Source organism: Botryllus schlosseri, chromosome 11 (assembly GCF_051294905.1).
Source record: "Botryllus schlosseri isolate E-star chromosome 11, Bs_hap1, whole genome shotgun sequence".
NCBI lineage: Eukaryota > Metazoa > Chordata > Ascidiacea > Stolidobranchia > Styelidae > Botryllus > Botryllus schlosseri.
The window spans coordinates 7,302,223-7,325,390 of record NC_137246.1 but is presented as its reverse complement, the minus strand read 5'-3'; the positions used below and the strand labels follow the sequence as shown (position 1 = coordinate 7,325,390).

The 23,168-nt window shown below is 41.6% G+C and overlaps 1 protein-coding gene and 2 long non-coding RNA genes across 4 annotated transcripts; 2 read left to right on the top strand and 1 right to left on the bottom strand.

Annotated features, from left to right (window-relative positions):
- Positions 1 to 4,866: 4,866 nt before the first annotated feature.
- LOC145449494 (uncharacterized) lies at positions 4,867 to 22,268 on the bottom strand. Of its 2 annotated transcripts, XM_080327872.1 has the most exons (13): positions 17,584 to 22,268; positions 15,708 to 16,133; positions 15,428 to 15,523; positions 15,178 to 15,306; positions 14,948 to 15,052; positions 12,016 to 12,251; positions 11,522 to 11,575; positions 10,573 to 10,811; positions 9,923 to 10,006; positions 9,361 to 9,480; positions 7,829 to 8,071; positions 6,371 to 7,231; positions 4,867 to 5,213 (listed from the first exon to the last, which is right to left on the bottom strand). In XM_080327872.1, the coding sequence occupies exons 1-13, from the start codon at positions 18,007 to 18,009 to the stop codon at positions 5,020 to 5,022; spliced, it is 3,213 nt and encodes a 1,070-aa protein (XP_080183998.1). In that variant the 5' UTR covers positions 18,010 to 22,268; the 3' UTR covers positions 4,867 to 5,019. The 2 variants fall into 2 exon arrangements, with proteins under 2 accessions (XP_080183998.1, XP_080183999.1); XM_080327873.1 differs by lacking the exon at positions 11,522 to 11,575 and having other exon boundaries at positions 17,584 to 22,264.
- On the top strand, positions 14,948 to 15,365 carry LOC145449496 (uncharacterized). The gene is made up of 2 exons (XR_013918277.1): positions 14,948 to 15,052; positions 15,178 to 15,365. It is a non-coding gene; the product is annotated as an uncharacterized LOC145449496 (long non-coding RNA).
- On the top strand, positions 17,242 to 17,717 carry LOC145449497 (uncharacterized). The gene is made up of 2 exons (XR_013918278.1): positions 17,242 to 17,347; positions 17,417 to 17,717. It is a non-coding gene; the product is annotated as an uncharacterized LOC145449497 (long non-coding RNA).
- Positions 22,269 to 23,168: the final 900 nt, after the last annotated feature.

Sequence of the window (23,168 nt, the reverse complement as noted above, 5' to 3'; positions counted from 1 at the left end):
GTATATAACTCGACGTCGAAATCCTACGGGGGCGTTGGGATCTATATTGAAGAACAAAATCCTTACGTAAGATTGTGAAGAGTTGTGGCTGGAAATTGAGCACCCAATTGGAACTTACATATCGTATTTCGAAGACAATCCGACAGTCGACGAGGCTGTCCAATGTCCATGTCCATTGTCCACATTCAAATCAAAATACCAGCAGACGACCTTGCAGGATAAATGCTAGTCAGATTACTGGGCCAGACATATGATCAGTCTAGGGCAAGTTTTTGTTGCAGTTAAATCCGTGGAAAGTTGCATTTATTTTTGAAAAAAGTTGAAAAGTTGCAGAAGTTGCATTTTTACCACATTTTGCTCGGTTGACTAAAACAAAGGTCAATTTTCCGGCTCAGATCCCGAAATACCCGTAAAAGCGTTACTTCGGAGCTGATTTACGGTGCTTCAGTCGAATTTGGCCGTGTATTTCACAAAAATCGAAAATACTTTCATGAAAAATCGAGAAAGCTGCAAAAATTTGCATGGATAAAATGGACAAAAGTTGCAAAAAGTTGCAATATCAGATTCCTTCAAACAGCTTAAAACAGCATTCTACATATCTTACGACTATTTAGGAAGCTGCCGGAAGCTGTAAAAAAAAGTTGCAAAAGTTGCAAAAACTTGCCCTAATGATCACTGATCAGACATATCGACCTTCCGGCTTTCGTCACATGCCAACTCATTTTGTCGCTCGTCCTTTTATGTTATCTTCTATTACTTTTCACCAGTGGTGGCTTTTGGGGTGGGCGAGGTGGGCGGTCGCCCGCCCCCCCCCCTATTTGGATGATGCTCTTTTTTCAAGGATAATAACGAATAAACATGGAAATCCGTGTACCAAGCAAGAAGAAGATTCCGTACAGATGTGTCAATCATCATCAAATCTCTGCATTTGTTAGAAAAGTCCCGTATCCCGATAATTATAACGTCTCTGCATGCGGTGGAATTACTTAGTTTTGATGTAGTCTATCCTTGCACACATGCAATAATAGACATGGGCGAATCCAGCACCTGATCGAACCTTACCGTGGTGAAAGCTAGATAATAATAAAAGATAGCAAGGGGGTCTGGGGGGCGTAGCCCCCCAGAAACTACGTTCGAGTGCTTATAGGGGCCCCCCGGTAAGTCTCGCCCAGCCCCCCCCCCGTTCTTAGGGCCACCACTGCTATGTGCATTGTGTATGCCTCTCTTTACATCGCCTAAGCCCAGGTAGCCTATGTGTCTGAATTCAAAGTCGTTTCAACACCTTCCTATCTTTTCACTGTATCGCAGTCTTGTTTTGTTTTGAAATGAAGAAAATATTATAAAACTGATGCGATTAGGCTACTCTACTAGTTGCTGACGATTAGGCCTACCCGTGACGAGTGATAATCCATGTTAATTCATGAAATAATTTTGGGCCTCCTTCGAGCTCGTATTGGGGGTTTGGGGTGCGGCAGTTACGGTCCTGCGTCCAGCGTAATCATTTCTATCTACTAGCTCGTCTTGAAATTATTAGGAGAAATGGATCTCTGCAAACAATTTTTTCCAAAACTCTAACACAATATCCCTAAACAGAAATATGTTGGTAGGCTATTGGCAATTAAAATGAGTTTGCATAGTGGAATATTTTATCTGAGACGGCCATTCTGTTTATGTGGATCCTTATATGAAGCGAAAGTGCTTTATGATTTCTCTAATTTAAAACCAAATTAGGTTATCAACTATTTTGCAAACTTGCACATTAGGAAGCTTCGCGGACCCCCCGTTGAGAATCACTGTGCTATATCCGAGATTGCCACAAAGGTAGAAAGGGCGCAGCCAGAAAAAAAAATTGATAGAGGGGGACAAAAATTTGATGAGGTAATAAAGACGCCCTCTTTTGAAGATCTGAAATAAATAGTAAACATCTATGGTCTTGGGCCTTCATTGGATGATTAGAACAACTTCTAGGGCAGAGGTCTCAAACTCAAATGTGCTCGCGGGCCAATTTCCTACTTTTTGATGGCGCCGCGGGCCGCAGCACCAATAATAGGGGAATTCAAAGTATTTCCAAGTAGGCCTTATTTGAGGGTACCTTGCAGACTGACATTCCAAATGTCTCGTAAACATGTGAATTACAATTGTGAATTCACGCCTGGCACGAAAAGATGACATTTTTATGTATTTGACTAAAATTGTTGCTGTACTTGGCATAGTTTGTCAAAACAATTAGTTGTAGACACCATGCGAGAGAACAAATATCGGGACATCGTAAAAGCTGTCTCGTTATAATTTTGCACGTATCGGACGTTTGACGTGCCGCAATTATAAGTAGAATTTTATAATTTTACAAAGATTGATCTGATATCCGAGCATTAGAGCAGTACATCCAAATCCAGGTTTCGGGTATACTCCTGATAACTACGCTATTGGTCATGTCATTACCAAAGTCAAATTAAATCAGTGTTAGATTTACCTTCGAATATTTGAACAGATCAATCTCAACTTGAATCTAATGATAACTGTGCCATGGCAATAGAAATGTCCAATCGCCGAAGAATCCATTTGTGTTACAGCTGTGAATCGTAGGTTACGACTACTTTATACTCGTCACATTTAATTGGCGATAATAACATGGATAAAGACACCCAAGATGACACAAGATGTAACCAACTACATCAAGAGGGCAACATAATGCCAATTGTTGCCATACCGACTAGGGATGGTGTGAACCTCTGAAAGGTTCAGGTTCGTGTGAACGCGAACCTTTTTGAAAGGTTCTGTGTGAACACGAACGTGAACCTCATGACGTCACGTGACGTCATATTGCTAATCCCAACCCTATCTTTCAATGAAGTGATAGCGTATATTAACGTACACGATACCTAGCGAAGACTCGGGCCACATAATGTCACAATGCTGAAGTGCATATTGGCGTTTTGAACGTCGCCTAATGTATCAACTGAGGCAATGAAATGATATAATACTTCCATAAAATCAATATTATCCGTCGCTTTGCCAACAATTTCGATGAGGATTTGCCATGGAATATATGCTTACGCCTTAACAGTCTTGGCCAGACCGGACAATGTATTCAGCGTCTGAGTCTACATTGATTTCGAGCAGAGTGTAAAACAGGGTTTCTATACTTGCTACCTATATTATCCCATTATACGGCAGTAGCCAACACCCCAATCGCACGTTTTTTTGTTTGTTTATGATACAATAAACATATAACGTCAAGATTGATTGGTTGAATAAGCACCATTCGCTGACTACATGCAGTGTATTTCGCTCGTGACGTTGTGTGATTGAGAGTCGAGCTCTTAGCAGAGAGTCGCTAAATATTTACAAACGGAAATCTGGATATTTGGAGCAAACTTTTGTAACAAAGCAAGTAAAATTTTTGAGATTGTGAAGGTACATATTCGTTTTGTGTTTATTTTTTCTGCTGCCAGCGGCATGCACAGAGTGGCCCGCAGTTGAAATGCAATAAATTTGTACTAAAGATGTCATAATGAAGTGAAAATATATCAAAAAGGTTCACAGTGCAGAACCTATCAAGGTTCTGTTGTGAACGCGAACCTCTGAATTTCCGAGGTTCACACACAGAACGCGAACGTGAACCTCACGTTCACACCATCCCTAATACCGACCTCCTTAGATATCTAAATGAGCTACGAAACGTAAGCTACGACCTTTTGATATTTTACTATTTTCCATACCAGTTTGATAGTTTGTTGCGTCCGTGGTTGTACCAAGTCATGGATTGTATCTTTTGACGCGACTTAGCTAGAGTCATTTTTATTTTATCACCCATCAAGTCCGAGTAATTCTACGAAAGGTCGCGCCCAAGTCCAAATCAAAATTTTCAGTAGAAATCATAAACGGGCAATCATAAACAAGGTATGTCACGTAATAGGTAACCTTCTACTGCGTCGTAACTTTGATGTAATGGTGTAATGATGTAATAGTGAAGTTTAAAGAGTAAAATTTCAGGCTTCTGGAGTAGTTTTATAGCGAATTTTAGGTTTTCTAATTTAAAAAAAATGGTCGTTAAATATTGTGGAATACTTCGAAATCCAAAATGCCGACGCGGGCCGCACGAAATGGTCTCGCGGGCCGCGTGTTTGAGACCTCTGTTCTAGAGTAATCTCTATACATATATTACACCTACCCGCCTGATGTAATGGAAAATCGGTGTGCCTCTATTTCCGCGCCAAGCGCGAAATTTTTTCAAAGTTAGTGGATTGGTCAATAATATATTTAGTTGCATTGGTCAGTACCAGCGGGCTACACCGAAGCATCTTACCGGCCTCAAGTGATACCGGGAATATTCCGTTCTCACATAATTGCGAATAGCGTTAACTCAATTCCATATAGATATTGAACCATGGCCTATCTTTCGGAACGGTTACTAAAGAAAAGAAGTCTAGAGGTAGGCTACATCATCGCCAGGCCAAGCGCGAAAAAAAAATCAAGTTAAATCAATGGGCCGCAAAATGTTTTTTACTTTACGTCAATGCGCAGAGATTTATGAAAATGTGGGGAGGGGGGCATGCTCATCCCTTTCGCTATCCCTGGCTAAGCCATTGCGTCGAATTTTTTTCCAGACATCCTATCTTTCATTGTATCGCACTCTCGTGGTGTATTGAAATGATGAAATTTTTAGCAGTAAATCGAATTGAATCAACATCCCAAAGTTTTGATGTATTTTTTTTATATAATATACCCAATTGTTTACCTAATTTCGAAAATTACCCAGCGGGCCATGGGTTTGCAACCCCTAGTCCAGGTGAACGTTTACCCCTCCTGTCCTTTCTGTCAGTCAGGCAGTACTCTCAGGCTGAACCACACCCACCACAGATACTCAGAGAAAATGTGTATATTTTGACCGTGTTTTTCTGCAAAATGTAATTTCAGAATCGGAATATGAAACTGCACTTAACATGTAGTTCTTTAGAAGAAGCGATAGAAAATGACAGAGAGGAGAAAAGATATTGACAGCGCTTTTGGCACGAGCTAAAAATCGCCCTGGTCGCCTTCGGGGCGGTCGTGGGTTGCGAAATTGTCGGTTGGCTTGTACAAAGGCGCGGGGGTCAGCTTTGGCAACTGTATCGTTCTTTTCTTCACTTCGCCGCCAGAGCTCAAATTTGACTGGGCGGATAAGACACGCGGGTCGTACGGCGCTGTGGTGATTGGCAACTCTGTGGGATCTGAAGACAGGAGACAAGGGTCAAATCATCAGTCATTAAAGCCATATATTGAAAAGTGTATTCACATTGAAATGAACACAAATATTTTCGGCTGACACTCGTCAGGGATAACCGTCAGCAACTAGTAGAGAATTGGAAAGAACATTATATATCAACAATCATGCTGACGATTACCCTGATGAGCGCCAGCCGAAAATATTCGGGTTAATTTCAATATGAATACACTTTTCAACTGTATATTGAAGTTCTGTACCTCCAAGAAGCTCTTCAAATTCGTAATTTATGATAATGAATAATAAAACTGCTATAGGCAGGGACCTGACTGCCTTTGAATTGCATTACGGCGATGCCAGATTTTTAATGACACATCACTTGCCAGGTGCAGTATTAAACGGTAGGCACCTTTTCGGAATGCTAGGTTATTGCATATTATCAAAATGCGACGTATACTAAGAAGAACTTCTAATTAGTGGTAGTGATTTCAAACATACATCCCACATTAACCACATTTATTCACATTAACCACATTTATTCAAAATCTAACTACACCACAGACACAGTAACAATCTAGTATTTCAGTTGAATAGGTGGACTGCTATGGTATTCATCATGAACTAATCAAGCAGTACTGAAGACCATCTTACTCGGAACAATCCTAAGAGTGATGACATCTTTGGAAGTACCTCTACATTTTCAAAGAAGCAAAAAACATATTGATATTGATACAAACCCAAATGCTTTTGGCCAACAATCGTCACGTGGTAATCGTCAGCGATCGAAAAGAGCATTGCGCATCAATGGTTCAATAAGTTTTATTTCAAATTCTCTACTAGTTGCTGACGATTACACCTGACGAGTGTCAGCCAAAAATATTCGGGTTCATTTCAATACCAATAAATTATTCGACTTTATATAACAGCTTATACGCAGCTACAAGGATAGTGTTTGAATAACATATTCATATTGAAATAAACCCGAATATTTTGGGTTTCAAGAATAACCGTCAGCAACTAGTGGAGAATTAGAAAGAACATTGGTTGGACGGTCTACTAGTAATCGACGATTAACCCTGAGGGCTAGCCGAAAACATTTAGGCATATTTCAATATGAATATCATTATTATTCAAAGTCAAGAAAAATCATGAATTCAAGTGTACCTGAAGCGGCAGCTGGACCCGACGACATGTACCGCGGGTCATATGGAGCTATCTTCGGCATAGTCGGCTCAGCCACGGCCGCCACTTCGTCCCGCACTGGCGAACTGGCCACGTTGGGCGCCTTCACAAGCTTTGGCAGTTTCAAGGCGGGCAACGAGTACGTCGGGGCTGACGTAGTTTTCGGGGCGTATCCGCCACGGCTGTCTCCGTTCTCTTTGGACCGCTGTTGCACGTACGCCAGGTTCAAATCCAGCTCGGGCAGGCTGGGAATGCTGGACGCAGACTTAGTCAATAGGGCCGACGGTTTTGCCGGGACAGACGCAGGTTTAGCCTCAGACAATGCCGGGGCACTAGAGTTTGTAGGTTTGGAGGCCGCCCGCATTTTGAGGCGGGGGTCCGACGCGCGCTGTAGCCTCGGGTCTTTTTGCCGGGCCAGGCGCGGGTCACGTTTGGGTGTTTTCGCGTCGTCGTTGGTCAACGTGACTTTCACGTTTAGAAGCTGGGATGACCCGGGCAGGATCAAGTCTTTGCTGAAACGTGGCACGTTTGCTGTGAACCGGGACGGCTTTATGCCAATAAGTCTGCTGAGAGTCATTCTCGGGTCTGGGTGGGCTGAATGTACCGATTGAGTGCCTGATTGTTTTGCTACTAAAGGAATAACGGCCGGTTCTTTTGTGAGTTCCTGTGTGGACAAACGCCGTCTTAACGGTTTTTGGTGCTTAGTCACGTTGGACGGGCTCGAGCTGGTCGAGCCGCTGTCTTTCCGTTCACGCTGCGCCGCGCTGGGCCGGCGCGGAGACGCCTTGCTCTGGGCAGGGTTGTAGGACGTGACCCCGGACTTGGGGCTGTAGTGGTCGTTGTCTGAGAATGTGAAAAATTACGTTGAGTGAGTTCGTGGAAAATATTACTGTGACAGATGTTTGAAGGTGGTCAAAGTAGACAAAATGGCTACTCAAGTAAAAGCAGCAGCGATGAGATTCGGCCGGTTCTGCAGAACTGTCTCTGACAAACTTCACTTTTGTAACAGAACTGGCTGACAAAATATTTCAATGACACCACCCAGTAGAACAACATAAATTTCTACTACCGTATATATTCATATACTTTCAGCAGTGAGTCAGAAGTGCCCAGTTGAAAATTGCAAGATGTGGTCTTCGTGACCAACGTAAACGACTAATGGGACAACAAATTGGTGTGATTTCACGCGGTTCGTAGACAATTTCACGTATCAAAACTACTTTTTGCACTTTTCAAAATCGAAGTTACGAAAAGTAGGTAATCTTGATTAAAATGCTATTCTAGTAGAAGTGCATCCGTAGGCTAACAGGCAGTACTCGAGATAGCATGAATCGCATAAGATGAATCACATACGGTAGGGTATTTATGCTCGAGTTTCAAACACCTATTCTGCAATGTCCAAGGTCAATAAACCGCCGGGATTTGCGTTTAAATACTTACGGGAATTCATCGTATTCCCGGTGGGAATGTTGATAACGCTGGCCACTTTCGAAAGAAGTTTGGCGTCCAGATTTGTATTGCCGCCCTTGCTGATCATTTTCAGGAGCGACTCCATTGCCGAGGCTTGCGACGTTGGGGCCGGCGGAGCGTGACTTTCCACGTCCATTTTGATTATTCCCGGATCGGGCGCGTTTTGCTTTTCGTCCTCGTCGCTAGAGTACGTCCAGGAGTCATGATCTTCCCCTGTTAGAGGAAATATTTCCGTATTAGGTGGAATTCCAGGTAAAATTAACCAGATTATAGCAGTGTCTAATACAATGGTTTTTAACCTTTTTCACATCGTTACCCCCAAGAAGAAAATGACAGGATGCAATTACGCCTCTTCAAAAAAAATAACAAATAACAGCTTGTACTCAGTTAATTGTAAAACAGCGCAAAGATGACCTCATAATGTGCACTGAAATGCCTGTTTTAAATATCAAGTCAATGCGAAGGCTGATGCTGCTTTCGTGTTATCCAGTGGTCAAATCTAGACAAAGGGGAGGATAATAGACATCATTTCTCATGTAATATTCAATCGCAAACTTATTTCGTTTTGATAATTGCAGAAAATCCAACTTCACGGCAATAAGTTGAAGGAAATTCAGTCAGAAAGTTCAATGCCATAACGACAAAGATTGGTTCATTTTGAAGGCGAACTCAAAAGGTTCCAAAATCTTCCCCTCGTTTCTTCGAAGTCATTTTGATGTTTTCAGACTTCATTTTACTGACTAGACTAGACCACCACTACAATTTGCAATACTAACAACTATATTTCTACGATATTGTTACTAGGTTATAGGCGTAAAGCTAAACCTAGATGCCCCTTGTTGTCTTTCAATTTGTCAGCATGCGCAACAATATATGTTAGCCTACATTCATATTTACGTTTGAAAATACTTTAGTGTAGCGTTATAAGTATATATAAAACGACAATTTGGATTATCCCCCAAAATAGGGCAACTACTCCCAGGTTGAGAACCACTGGTCTAATAAGAGCGAAATGCTGGTAATCTAATTTGTGAATGCTTTCTATCATCTATTCACATCTAATTCCTACTTTAAATGCTACAGGAGCACTGTGTTGTGCGAAACAAGGCGTAAGCTACATAGGCCTACATTTGCTGCAGATGAGAATGGGCCCTGATTTGATATGAACTGAAAGTGACTTTTGCTGTATTTTTGTGTGTCGTGTTTTTGTGAATTCAGGAATTCTAATTCTAATCTATTTTGGAAAGAAACTGTTCGGAAAATCTGCTATCATGATAGCAGTAGCCGAGCAGCCATTCTCCAACAGTGGCAGGGTGTTCAGGCCATGATGACAAATTTTAACGGGCCTGTGGATTGCGCATTTCGTAAACTATACCAATATTTCAATGGCACTTAAAAATACTTTTACAGCATCCCTCTCACTTCAGAAATGCTAGCGTGAAACTATCTGCATCTGACACACGACGGATATGAAAAAATTGTGTATCGCATCTGAAACGTACTTTTGGCACTCTTTTGAGAGGAGTCCTTATCCGGGTTGGCGGCCACTTTCTTGCCGTGGATTCTCATGAACAGCGCCTTTTGCGTGGCGGGTAGGAAATCCGGAATCTTCAGCGGGGGCTCTGAATAGACACGAAATCAGGTGAGTGCGCGAATTTACGCGTAGAAGCGTCAAAGTATCGCAGTCTAGTCAGAAAATGTTACGCAACTACTCGCGTGTACACGGTTGACCTCTATGTGAGTTTGACTTTTGCGCAGCGGTTTCGCTTTACACGGAAGAACCACATAATTGGAATTATCACATCGGAATCGTGTTTACGGTATGATTTTACATCGGTCTCTACAATCGTTAGGGTACATGTGCTAACATTAAATGACAAATAGACATTATGCAATCCATATTTGGAAATCGGAATCCTTCACATACACAGGAGTATCTCCCTCACAGAAAACACCACAAAATTACAAGAATGAGACCAGCAGTCTCAGCTATCGTCCCCATAGAACATGCGTTCACTCTTGCCAAGGTGTCACACAAATTTAAGTGATCGTAGCATAGCCTACCGTCGCCCTGTTCATCCTCCGTCGTTGAATGATCTGTCCGAATGAATTCCTCGCCAGTTTTGATGACATCATCGTGTTGGTCGTCTGCAGAAGGGAAGGCAACAACGTAATGCACATAGTTAGTGATGCATACTTGAAATTTTTTAAATACACCAATTGATAATTTTAGTATTTGTATATTTGATGTAAGATTAACCCCCCAGTGGCGGTCCATCCCAGACTTTAGATACGATAAAATAAGTAGGGCAGTGCAGTGTCACCTACTCACATATATTAATGAATATCATAGATAGTTATCAATTCCAATGTAAGTGCTGAGTGAACATTGTTCATATATGTGTCAATGTGTGGAACTTATGAGGTCGCAAGATATTTCAAATTGTTTCGCTCTATTTAAATGTCACAGGAAAGCTGAGTATTTATGGATGCGTCTTTCGATATTCATGGTCTTTTTGAAATTTTGATAAAATTTCACAAAAGGAAGTTCTGTACGGCAAGCATGACCGACGGACCATAATTAATTCAATATTAGGTAAAGTCGGTGATCTTTTCGTCTTTTTTCAGAATTTTTATAATATTCCGCTCCCGAGAGCAACCTCTAAGTGATTTAAAGTTTTTAACCCGAATCGTTACTAGGAATAAATTTTCACCTTCCGAACTCAATTTGGTGTCTTTGTTACGCTGCTCTCCGAGGAAACTGTGATAATAACCGTCGCCTTCCTGATTGAGATTGATTGGCAAGGTGTTGGGCGTCGGCAGCAGACCGGCTCCGTTGTTGATTGGATTGAGTCCCGCCGGGCTCGGGAAGGGCAGTGGCGGCAGTTGGCTCGTGCTCGCGTCGCTTGATTCGCTGCCTTTCATCTCATTCAGGGAGAGAGACGCAACAGTGCTGAAAAAATATCACAAACATTATTGTCGGCAAATTCAGCCGGACGCAGCTGGGATCTCAGGTTCCAATAACCTGGGCACCACATTTAAGATAGCGTGGAAGATTTTCTGAAGAATCCCAATGCCAAAAGGGTTGTGATTTACTGAGCAAAACATGCCCACAGTCTAGACCAGGGATGCTCAATGCTCACATTTTAAGCAAGTGCGACCGAGTACGACTGATCGAATAGCGGTATGTTTAGGGTTGCAGAATTTTCTCAAGTGTAAGCCTGCTTACTTGAAAAAAATAAGTCAAAAGGTCTGTTTCATGTGTACTGCTTCGTGATGTGCCGCACGGAAGTCACAATCTACCAAATACGGTCCGCCATATATATTATTCCTGCAACTTGTAGTTGACTAATACTCTCTCTCTCTGACTTTCCGCTTTATAAAACTTCACTACAAAGGTATCTCATTCCGCAACTGGCGATTTCAGTCCGTAGCTTCATATCCCGAAATTTCATATGGTACCATGTGCATATTTCACTAAGACAGAATTAACAATCACTCAACACTAACCTCCATGCAATCGATACCATAAATAAAACACAGTAGAGGTAGTTTTCACACAGATTAACCTATTTTCAGGCTATGTCTCATTCATGAGGCTATCCTCAATACAGCAGCTGGCTACTACACAAAAACATGATAATTCGACACAAATATACACACCTCAAATGCAGAAGGATATGAGCCGTGTCTATCTCCTCTAGTCTTCTTTCAGTGCTGAAATTAACGCCTCAAGTAATGTCGCTGACTCTGCGCTACAACTGATCTGTGTAATCTCACGAAGCATCCACAATTTGTGCACAAAAACACTACAGCTACTGAATCAACAATGCCTGCACCCGTAGGAGACAATCTAAACATCAGTTACACGCTGGTATTATGACAACAACAACAACAACCTGTACACTGGTGGAGCTAGATCTCATTAAGGCAAATTGGATGGTTGGTGTAGTAAGAGATGGATTATTTTAGTATGCCAACCCAAGGCCCAGAGGTGGTTGTTGTAGTTATCATTGCTACTGAAGTAGAGTAAAGTCAAATATTCATGTGGTATGTAGTTACGCCGAATATATGCTACGCAGAAGTGAAAGCAGTCTAGTCGAACCTACTTCAATACTCCAATCAAACACCATCCGACATGGCAAGGCAACACTTACTTTTCGTTGATCCGTTTTTGAAATGCCGCGGAAGGGGCTACGCTGATGTCAAATATGGAGGGAATCACAGTCCCGACTGACGGCGCAGGTAACGTTTCGGCCTCGTTCGACGGTAAGATGTCGGGCGTGGGTAAGAGCCCGACTCCGGGCGGAGGTTTGGCTTTTACTGTGATGCCGAGCTTGGCGAGTTCGCTGATCTCCCACGAGTCGTCGACGCTTGCCAAAACGTCTTTGAACTGAAGGAACACAAATAAACTATTAAAGAGAGCCAACAGAATTAGTGTCTATTTCCGATGCTAAATCGCAGGGTTGTAACCAAGTCTCAAGGCTCCGAGTCACAAGTCAATCTCACTTTTATATTTTTGACTCGAGTCAAGTCGAGTCATTTTCAATTCCCACCGAGTCAAGTCCGAGTCCAAGTCAGCGAACAGAGGATCGAGTCCGAATCATGGTAATATGACTCGAGTCCGAGTCCAAGTCATTGTGTTGACTGCTCAGATTCCAGGTAAAGTCTTCCTAAACCAGTGGTTCTCAACCTTTTTGGCTTCGCGGACCCCTTTTGACCGTCACGGACCCTCGCGGACCCCCTCAAGTTTTAGCTCTATTATGGAGCAACCTTCATCTGTCTCGTGCAAATATGAATTGTAGGCTTGTGATAAACAGCAAAATGATGATTTTTCTTTAAATAACATCATACTATTTATGTAGATTGGTAGACTTTTATTATTTCAAAGCAAGTTTTGCTGCTGTATTTCTTGAAGTACGTGGTCGTGTCTTGAAAATCCGCGTCTTCGTTTTGATATGAACGAATGCCGAAAACCATTTCCGCAAAGATAGATGGAGGGTAATGCAATATTAACGCATAACGCTTCCGACGATACTTTTGGCGTGATCGCAATCATTTATGGCACCAAAATGAAGAAACATATATTTTATGAACATATCACGTCCAGCATCTAGCGCAGGGACAGGCAACATGCGGACCGCGGTCCGGAGTCGCCTCGCGACGGCATTTTGATCGACCCGCAGACAGTTTCTACCATCAAAGTGAAATCCTAATAAAAAAATATAGACAAATTTTCTGCGCCAAAGAATGGATCCAAGTTTTCCAACCTGAGAAAGACTGTCACGAAACGACTTTTTCTGTTCGGGTTTACATATATATTTACCAGCAAACATTTTCGACCATGAACAATTGGACAACCATGAACAATTGGACATTAACAAGACGAAGCTGCATACTAATATAACTGGTGATATGAATTTCAGGGTTGGGGCGTAATGCTTTGATAGCAACAAAACACTGCTTGTTCTTAAAAAAATGAGCATTGTCGATAGGGCATCCGCAATAAATATGCGCCAAATCTGATAGCCGAGCTTTAAGAGCAGGTATATCATTGTCCGATTTATGACGAGTGTCAGCCAAAAATATTCGGGTTCATTTTAATATGAATATACTATTCAATTGTATATTGAAGTTCTGTACCTCCAAGAAGCTGCTTAAATAGTGGTTATGTATATCACAGGATAAAATGGATTTCGTGGCGACGCTTCAATCCCTGCATTGGGACAAATTAGGGAAATACTTCGAAATATTTTATTTCAAACGACTGTTCTCTAATTTTACGAGACTGACAACTTCAAATCGAGAAGGTTTCGCAGACATTACGAAGTCACCCTGATTGACGTTACTATCTCCACATTTTTATTTTATTTTTTCCACAAACATCAACAAAACGTCTCTAAACAGCAATATGTTTGTATCAGCAGGTTATTGGAAAATTGGCAATGAAAATGAATTTCCACACTAGGATAGTTCATGTCAGACGATTATGATGATGATATGAGTCATGAGTTTTTAGCAGTTGTGGTGCGAAACTGCCTCATGCATTCTCAGATTAAAAAATAAAATAAAAATTACGTTATGAACCATTTTAAAAATTTAGAGGTCTCGCGGACCCCCTGAAATTGCTTCGCGGACCCCCGGTTGAGAACCACTGTCCTAAACCCACTTTTTTAACTCTGTTTGGTGATATTGAATGCTTCGCATTTATAATATATCAATTTTGCTCACTTTTAGCAGTTTCTGGGCGCACTTTCAAGCACCAGTACCAACAAACGAAATCCCAATAATGTGTTGGCTTCGAAATTACAATGAAATGTCGGTCTTGGCCGTCTGAATCTCGAGTCAATGACTTGCTTCGAGTCGTGCGCAATGACTCGAGTCGAGTCGAGTCATTTCCGTATTTTGAGAAAATGACTCGAGTCGAGTCATCCGAAAATCGTGACTCGAGTCATTACAACCCTGCTAAATCGGGGAAAAATACCGTCATACGCTCGGCTGTATTGGAGTCAAAGTCACAATTACCGTCAAGTAGAAATCGACCCTCGTAATAGTCACAAAATACTACGAAAATGCTACGAAATAGTCATGGTCCAAAATAACAAAATTATCTTCAATGATGCGTAACTTGCATCATTTCACTTGAGGCCGCAATAAAGATACATATTCGAACAATACAAGTCAAATTATTTCAGTTGTGCCCACAAAAAAGATACATATTTGAACTTTGTAAGTAATTATTACTGTTGCGACTTCAATATAGGGCATAGGTGGTACTCGAATACTCGACTTTGAGCTTGATAGCCTACTCTTGGATTCTCTTCTCAGTTCTGCTACAAAAAATTGATGGTAACCAGTTATGCTAGCCCGTTCATTGCCCTCACAGTTCGAACAACCGGTATGAATTGGTTGAATTCGACCACTTCTCCTTTTTGAGAGTCATAGGTATGGTCTCAGACAAAATCAAAGTGCACCCAGGAGGTTCCGAACTTCCAATCTACGATTGGCGAAGGGGAAGATACAGTGAAATTTCGTGCAGACTTGTTTATAATATCACAGTGAATTCTCAAATCATAAAATTCAACTCACGTTGTCGACGATATCCTGCGTCTCGTCAGTAGCTGGTTCGTGCGAAAATCGACAGTTCTCGCCCGCGTAGCAGGTAACACCGGTGTGGAAGTATTTGCACGGATAGTCGCGTGATGACGAGTAGCGAATTAAGGAAATATCTCTTAACGCAAGTAAACGTAGATGCAGCTCTACCGGGTGTACAAAACTGTGCATTACATTACTACAAAAAGAGTACGACTTTTGAAAAGGATATCATGCATATATGAACACTGGTCGCCGTGATGACAATGTCCGGCCAGATAGTATTTGCAGATTTCCCGTTTTTTCGATTTTGCTTTGCGCGCAGCCTGATCATGGCTAAAGGAGCACTCGTTTCCCTTATGAAAGAAATACGATTTCAGACAGCTATAATAGATGGTTCATTGAATACAAAAAGCTAGGGTCAGTTGACCTTGCGCAGGATTCCAGAAAAATAGTTAAGACAAGCCTTTGTCATACCTTGAGACATTTGCCTTCGAGAAAGAATTTGCAAACTCGCTTGGGATTCTCCTCGTATTCCATGAATTCCTCGTACATTTCTCCGCCGGCGCTGTGCTAAACACGGAAGCAAAAGAGTCAGTTCAAATCCGACGGCAAACTAATCTATGACAATCATCGAATAATATATTCATATATAAATAAGCCCTTATATATATTCGGCTGACACTCGTCAGGGGTAAATGTCAGCGACTAGTAGAGATTCAGAATAGCGCATAACAATACTGAGATTCACTCTTACCGTTTTCCCGTTTCTGTCATTCTGTTTGGGTTCCTTTGAATACGAATCGCCGTGCGTTTTATAGTTTTGATACTCGGCCAACTGCGCCTCAAAGTCGCTATCGGAATTTTCGCCATAGTCTTTGTAGTCTTTGACCTCCTTCTTGGAGTAAGTTTGCTCGGAGGTTTGATAATAATGTTCGGCGCTATTGCGATACGCCGACTTGGAGGATGTGTACATTGAACCGTTAGCACCGTATTCGGTCGAATAACCGTTGTTTGCACCGTAGTATGATTGCGAATATTTCTCGGACGAATTGTCGCTGTCGGGGGTGGTACTGTCTCTGCGTTCTCTGGAGTGCTTTTTTCGCTTCTTCCTTCGTTTGCTGTGTGGACTCAGCGAATCGCCGTGCTCGTGGCTCTCAGAGCCTTCGTCGTACGCTTGCAACTGTAAACGATATAATTTATTGCGTTGAAAATATTATCATGATTTTGGCAATATTATCAGTAAGACAGTGATAGTGAGACATATGCTTTTTCATACTGCTTTCTCGACTACTCAAGTGAGTTATGACTACTCGAAGGTTTATTGCATTAGGCTACTTGTGTGGGTTTGAATTAATCGCACTACTTACTCAAGTTGTAACTTCAAATGAATATTTACATATCAATTTTGCAAAGTAAAAAGTAGACGGCATATCATTTATCACGCTCATTTTCAAATTTTGAGGTAAAAACTAAGAAGGGGATGATTCCAATGAATGACTGAACGCATTTCCCATTGAATCGAACGACCAGATGTCTTTATCACAAACTTATCATTTATTATCCGATAAAATCATTTCACCTGATTCAATATTTAGGAGCAGAAATCTGATGCAAGGAAAATGAGTTAACCGGCACCGGCAGGGATTCAAGTAATTTCTAATAACTGGTAGTCATTGGCTGTAATCCAAGACACTTCAAATAATTCGTTCAAGGCCTAGCAGCAAACACTCGTATGACTCGTATTCTAGAAACAGATTGCTCGATTTGCCACTGAGAACCTCTAGGAATCTAGCCAGGGATGGTGGTGGTCATAGTTTGAGCGGTTGACATAAAAATTTATAAGAGAAATGGTTGTGTCACAGATGCCAACCAAAGCGAGTCACATCATAATTAAGTAGGGGTCTGGACTTGTGATGTACCTTTGGTATTTGTTCGCGATTCTGGGACACGAATGTGATTTGTGAAAACCAGGGTTGTAATCAAGTCACAAGGTTCCGAGTCACAAGTCAATCTCACTATTATAGTTTTGACTCGAGTCAAGTCGAGTCTTTTTCAAATCACCACCGAGTCTTTTTCAAATCACCACCGAGTCATGATTTGGTCCGAGTCAATACACAAAATGACTCGAGTCACCAAAGAATCACGACTCAAGTCAAGTCATGACTCAAGTCATTACAACCCAGGTAAAAACCAAAGTGTTGCCGATGGTACTCGAGAATAAATTTCCATGTGGTAAAAGTTAGCATTCTAGGCCTAGTACTGCCTTGAAAACTGATAACTGGCAAGTAGAAGTACTCCAAAACATAACCACTTGAAGTAGTGCAAGTGGGAAAAATCTACTTGAGTATTACATGTAACATCGTAAATTTCTACTCAATACGTAGCGATATGCAAGTAAACAAAAAATTAAGTATTCTAGGCCTATGTTTGCCAAGGAAAGCGATAACTGTCAAGTAGAAGTAGAATTAATCTAAAACCTAACCATTTGAGGAAGTAATGCAAGTGGGCAAAAACTACTTGTAGAAGTAGGCCTACTTCATTACTGACCACCCGTCTACAACAGGGTGTGGATGTGATAAGGTGTGAAAACGTGTGTGTGCAATTGGGTTCTCAATGCGTTTTTTCATTACCTTTCGCTTGTTACGTCGCCTCTCTTTTTTCTCGGCTTTCAGATCCTTTTCTTTTGAGTCCCTGTGCCTTTTACGTTTTCTCTGGTGCCTCTTGTGAGACTTCCTACGGTCTTCTCCAGCGGACCCTTCATCTTCCTCAACTTCATTTGTTTGGATTACAGACTTTGTGACGTGATCATGATTGGAATCAACTGGATCTGACTCGTTTTGAGTCGCTACTTCTGTCACCGTCTCTTCGATGACTTCTGTTTCTTCTGTGACGATATCATCATCATCATCATCAATCTCTCCATCTTCCAACATCTCGTCAGGGATAGACTCGTTCGTAGCCATTGTATCAGACATGGTCGGGTGCATGTGAACTATTCCAAGCATCACAGATTTACTCGCATAATGAGATGGATTTGCTAGGCAGCTGTTATGCATAATTGGGAACTTTACGATTATGTGTTGTTGGAGGAGTGTTGTGAGAAGGCAATATGGTGTCAAGGCGAGGCACCAAATATTTGAGAAACAAGGTACATGTAACCAATTAGAGATAGGGTTTTGCACAATTATTCCAGTACTTGAATATGAACGAACTTTAATTCTAATGATGGAAGTCGAGTAGTGAGAGAAGATTATATGCTCCTTGCTACTACGAGTTAATTTATCAACGAGAATTATGGTTTCAATACTATTTTACACTTTAAACCGCGATTGGTCGTATCGTAGCATACGAAACATGTAGTACAAATCTAAGCACGTTTGTGGTAATGACTTATCTGCAGAGTCGTGATCAACCAAACCACAACATTCTCACAAAGAACAATGAGATAGGTGTGTTCAAAAAATACCAAGTGATATTTATTGTGATGTTGAGGTGGCATTATATTCTTTGTGGTCGCATAAAAGGCAACTTTCCATATCATTCATACTGTTGTAACATCATAATGAGTGGTACTCGATTCAGCCTAACCCTAGTGACAACACACCTTTTAATGATAATAATTCAAAATTGCAATAATCATCACAAGTCACAACAGCATGCATTTAGCATGTGTTGGTGACAGGTAGTATAAACGGATTTCTCATCATAACTTTTAACCCTGGAGATTGGCATGTCTAAGTAGTTGAGGTGTGACATAATTTCCAGATAATTTACCATTTAATTAAGAACATATACACAGAGGTGTGGAAAGTAGTCATTGACAATACTCAAGTAGGCCTGTAAGCAGATATTCTTACAAGTAGAAGTTTTAAGACATGCCACAAACTACTTGTAGTAGAAGATAAGGTCTGAAAACTACTCAAGTAGTTTTATGGATTAGAATAGTCGTAACCACCAGGTTCAGAACTCCTGATATAAACAGGTCTTCAAAGTATTCACTGAAGATAATCAAGTAAGCGAGCAAGTAGTAATAACACCTTTAAATTATATTTAAAAAAGTAGCAAATTTAGGACATGTCAAAAACTACTTGTATAAGCTGAGGTCTCAAAAATACTCAAGTAGTTTGATGGAGTAGAATAGTCTCTTACTGTGAAACAGGGCTTATGACGTTGCTTTGACAGTTGCACCAGTGAAGAGATCTGAATATATACTAACACTGCTTTCTACTTGACGAGATATGGAATGCAAAAAGTAGTTAGAAGCGCTTCTTGGAGGTATGGAACACAAGTCTAGTTGCTGACGATTACCAGCCGAAAATATTCGGGTTCATTTCAATATGAATATACTATTCAAAAAGTAGTTGCGCTTTGAAACTCGTTGAAGTTGTCTAGAAAGTATTTATTCAAGTAGTGTAAACAAATTAAACCTACTTGAGTGTTCCAAAACAGAAGTACTTTGTTACTGACTGTGTCTGCATAGGGCTCACTAGCCATGCTCAGGGCAGTAATTTTTTCATAGACCAATTACCTTGACTTGAAATACAGGACTGTACAACATTGTGAATTGGGCTCAATGTGCTAAGGACATTTGTGTATCAATTGCTCAGGCATCTGGTCAAAGTCTTCGTGTTTTGAGTTGCATAATCATGAAATGTTTTGATAACTTTCAGCTTAAAATTAGTAATATTATGCTAATAACACTAGACCGCCAAAATGTCAAAGTCCAGCTCAAGAGGTAATCCACAGAATCGAACGGTTATGAATTCGTTCAACCGCGAGTCCTTAGTATTACCAGGAAATCTGTTCTGAGATTAGCTGACAACTGGTGTTTATCATCACAGCAACATTGAAATGCGAGTGAACAGTGATTGAGTGGACCATATCAACTTCATAGGTACCATAGGCTATTGAGGAGTATATATTTCATATTATTTCGCAACACATGGTCTAATAGTTTTGCATCTGCTTGGAAAATTAGTCATAAATTACAGTAAAATATCAAATCAATATCACAACGTTCCAATACTCTGCATCTCGTGCTAATTCCCGAACAGAATCAGGATGTTAATGTCCTACACATTTGCATTGTAATTGCAACGCACTTTACAACAGTTACTACTTGGATTTTACATTCACCCGAGCATCTTGAAATGGCGACTAATTTTGAATAACATACACCTTGGAATGTTCAGTAGGGGCAGATAAATTCTGGAGGAATAGTTATTTGATCAAGGCGTGTTGAGTGTTACTATTCCCACTAAGCGTGATACCGTGCGTACAGTGCTTGCTCTGTCAATTTATCATCATTTATATATCGTAGGTTCTGTTCGTACTCGGACGTCAGAGTCGAATGTTGTTTAGTAAATGTAACAGCTACAAGTACACAAAGGTATTTCATTATCAATCACGTCCACATTCAATTCGCGGTTATAGGCCATGAACACAGCAAAGGCAGTTATTTATTGCTTGGGTGGCTGATTTGAAGGCGAAGCCACGGAGAGCAACGAATCACGATGCCGTTCCGTTTTGATATCAAATTACAGTTAGCTACGTCGGGAGACGTGACATGCGCGCGCATCGGTTCTATACAACGGGATCGGTTAGGTTGCGTAACTACCGAATAACCGAGAGAGTATACCAGGATTACCATGAATCGCAACGGCAGAACGTCAACGTCACACACAGAAGGCTAACACGATTGATAACGTCCATTGGTTCCACCGGCTGCAGTTGAGAACCAAGAAGTGCCAGCGGCTATCAAACTAACAGTCCGTCAATCCTCAGGAACAACTTCAATTGCCGGAAATGTTCGGCCGTGGACCGTGAATTCAACTGTTACATACACGATTCGAGCCAATGAATCGCTCTTTGCTACAGCACAGACATGTCCGACGTAATTTGATACGACATCACCCGTTCGAAGACGTGCCAACCACGGGAATGTTAATTTTTGAGTTCTGAGGCACAAGATGGCCGACGCAATGAATGTACAGGTACGCCCAAGTAGCTCTATCCCCACGAGTCGTCAACAATATAGCTCCAAGCAATTGAACTGGCACAACATGGCCAAGGCCCCTACGCATCAAACTGAGTCACGCGCGGCGCAACCAAGCCGAAGATGACAGCAATATGCATGAACGTTTGGCACGTAGCGACTTACTGTCGTCAAGTCACGCTTGTTATCAATATTCTTGTTTCTGTCGGGGTGAGAGCTTCGTAAAATGGTTGGTAGTCGGACCAATATTTACGTGTATTCAACGCAACGAGCCGCAATTACCAGCCTCACCACAGTTACTGGAACTTCGAGGTTTAACGGCGATCAACTAACTTTATACTACTACTTATCCATCGAATGCAATAATTACCAAGAGCCAGTACAACACAACAAATGAACAGTCACCCGCCAACAAGACAGATCTGGGCTCAGATATCAATACTCCACAACTTTCTTCCAATGGCTACATAGCAGTCCTCATGTTATATGATTGATCCCGTCGTTTATCTTGTTATGTTTTGTCATAAACCTTATCTAAAACGAGGACGGTCGAAGGTTCGCAATCGCCATCGAGCAGCAGACTAGTTAAAATACCAAATCGTTGCACTGCAGATTACTGCGCGTTTGTGACGCGTTAATCGAACAAAGAAAGCTGGCTAGGAGATTACGTCACGCGACGCGCGCGCTCTCATTGGCCAGGGAGTCGCTAAAAGAAAAAAGGTTGTCTCGTGACGGTTTATCGATCGGACATGGCATACGTACAAAAATGGATGCTCGCACCAACGCCCGAAACAACACAACTATATCGCGAATATTACCTTTCCGCTGAAACGAGAATTCCTTCACTGATAATAAGGTTATAAAGTTTTGATCTTGACTGCTGGTTGGCAAGTTCGTGCCTATCTACGTCCCACATGGTGTAGGGTCCCCACCTAGAATCGCGGCGGGCTAGTGTCACAATTTTACGGCGTTCTAATAATACTACCGGATCTGATCTCCTCGTAGGGGAAGTGTGTTGATCGTACGAAACTTAACATCAGCTATATCAGTGTTTTAGAATAGAGCAAGAGTATAATACACTTGAACGACATAAAGCATACGTTTCACCACCCAAATGCAGGGCTCTCACAAGAATAATCGACGGTCGGCGTGAGGCGTAATTCGCGGCGAAAGCGAGAACAGGCTTTGTGAGAGAGAAAAAAAATGAAAAGCGGTACGCATGCGCACTATGGTCGCTGATCATCGATACGTGACTAGATTGCATTCCATTGGCTAATACTTCGATTGAGTAATACGGTGATTTCCGCTCCCATTCTTTGTACGTCATCACGTCTCCTTCGAGTCGATTTTTCGCCTCTCTCCTGGATTGGTGATGATGAGCTTAGCTAATGTTGAATGTTGACGGAATTGAAATCAATGCACTCCATACTCATAATCGTAACGGACGATACTTATAATCGGCGTATACAACACGATATGTAAGCTTTTGGACATCTCACATAACACTGACTCGAATGAAATAGCCAACAGATTGATGGATTGGATAGCCAGTCATGTGCACATTGAGATTGAGAACGGGATTGGTGATAAGCTGTTGCTAATGTTGAATATTGACGTAATAGAGATCAACGCCCCTCATACTCAATCATACCGGACGCGAGGCCTCATTCTAGTTGGTGTATACAACTCGACAAATCAGCTTTGGGTCTTAGCGCACAACACGGACTCGAACAAAATAGCCAAAAGTTTGATGGATTGGATAGCCATTAGCCAGTTTTCGACCGGAGTCCTGATAGGCTCACCGATACCCATTACCTACATATATAAATCCTTTTTCATAGTCTGCACGAGGTGTTCCACATGCCAGACTAACTTTGAAAATATAACCTGTCTAAAAGTAGGGCGGATGTCGTGTAGTAGTCTGGTAGAAGCTGCGCTTGCGCAATACAGTCGCGAGCCTAACAGCGGGCCGTGTTACAAGACGTTAGATACGGTATCATAATAACGAATTTCGGCCTGGCATAAATGACCATTGTATTTGAAAACCACCATGAATACCACAAAACCAACCACTAATAACAGTCGCGTACCGAGCGTCGCCGTGCACTGTGCAGCAGACCAATATCAATACCCACTACCCGTCTTTCCTTTCTTTCATTAATTGCGACTAGGGCTGAGCACAATGATTCGAGTACTCGAATCTGAATCGAGTATTAATTG

What these genes read in the sequence shown, in the direction of transcription:
- LOC145449494 (XM_080327872.1), bottom strand. Translation starts at nt 18,009, where the DNA reads ATGCATAACAGCTGCCTAGCAAATCCATCTCATTATGCGAGTAAATCT. An exon ending in ATGACAGAAACGGGAAAACG is followed by an intron (nt 15,524 to 15,707) that starts GTAAGAGTGAAT and finishes TTCCGTGTTTAG; the next exon opens with CACAGCGCCGGCGGAGAAAT. An exon ending in CGCAGGATATCGTCGACAAC is followed by an intron (nt 12,252 to 14,947) that starts GTGAGTTGAATT and finishes GTGTTCCTTCAG; the next exon opens with TTCAAAGACGTTTTGGCAAG.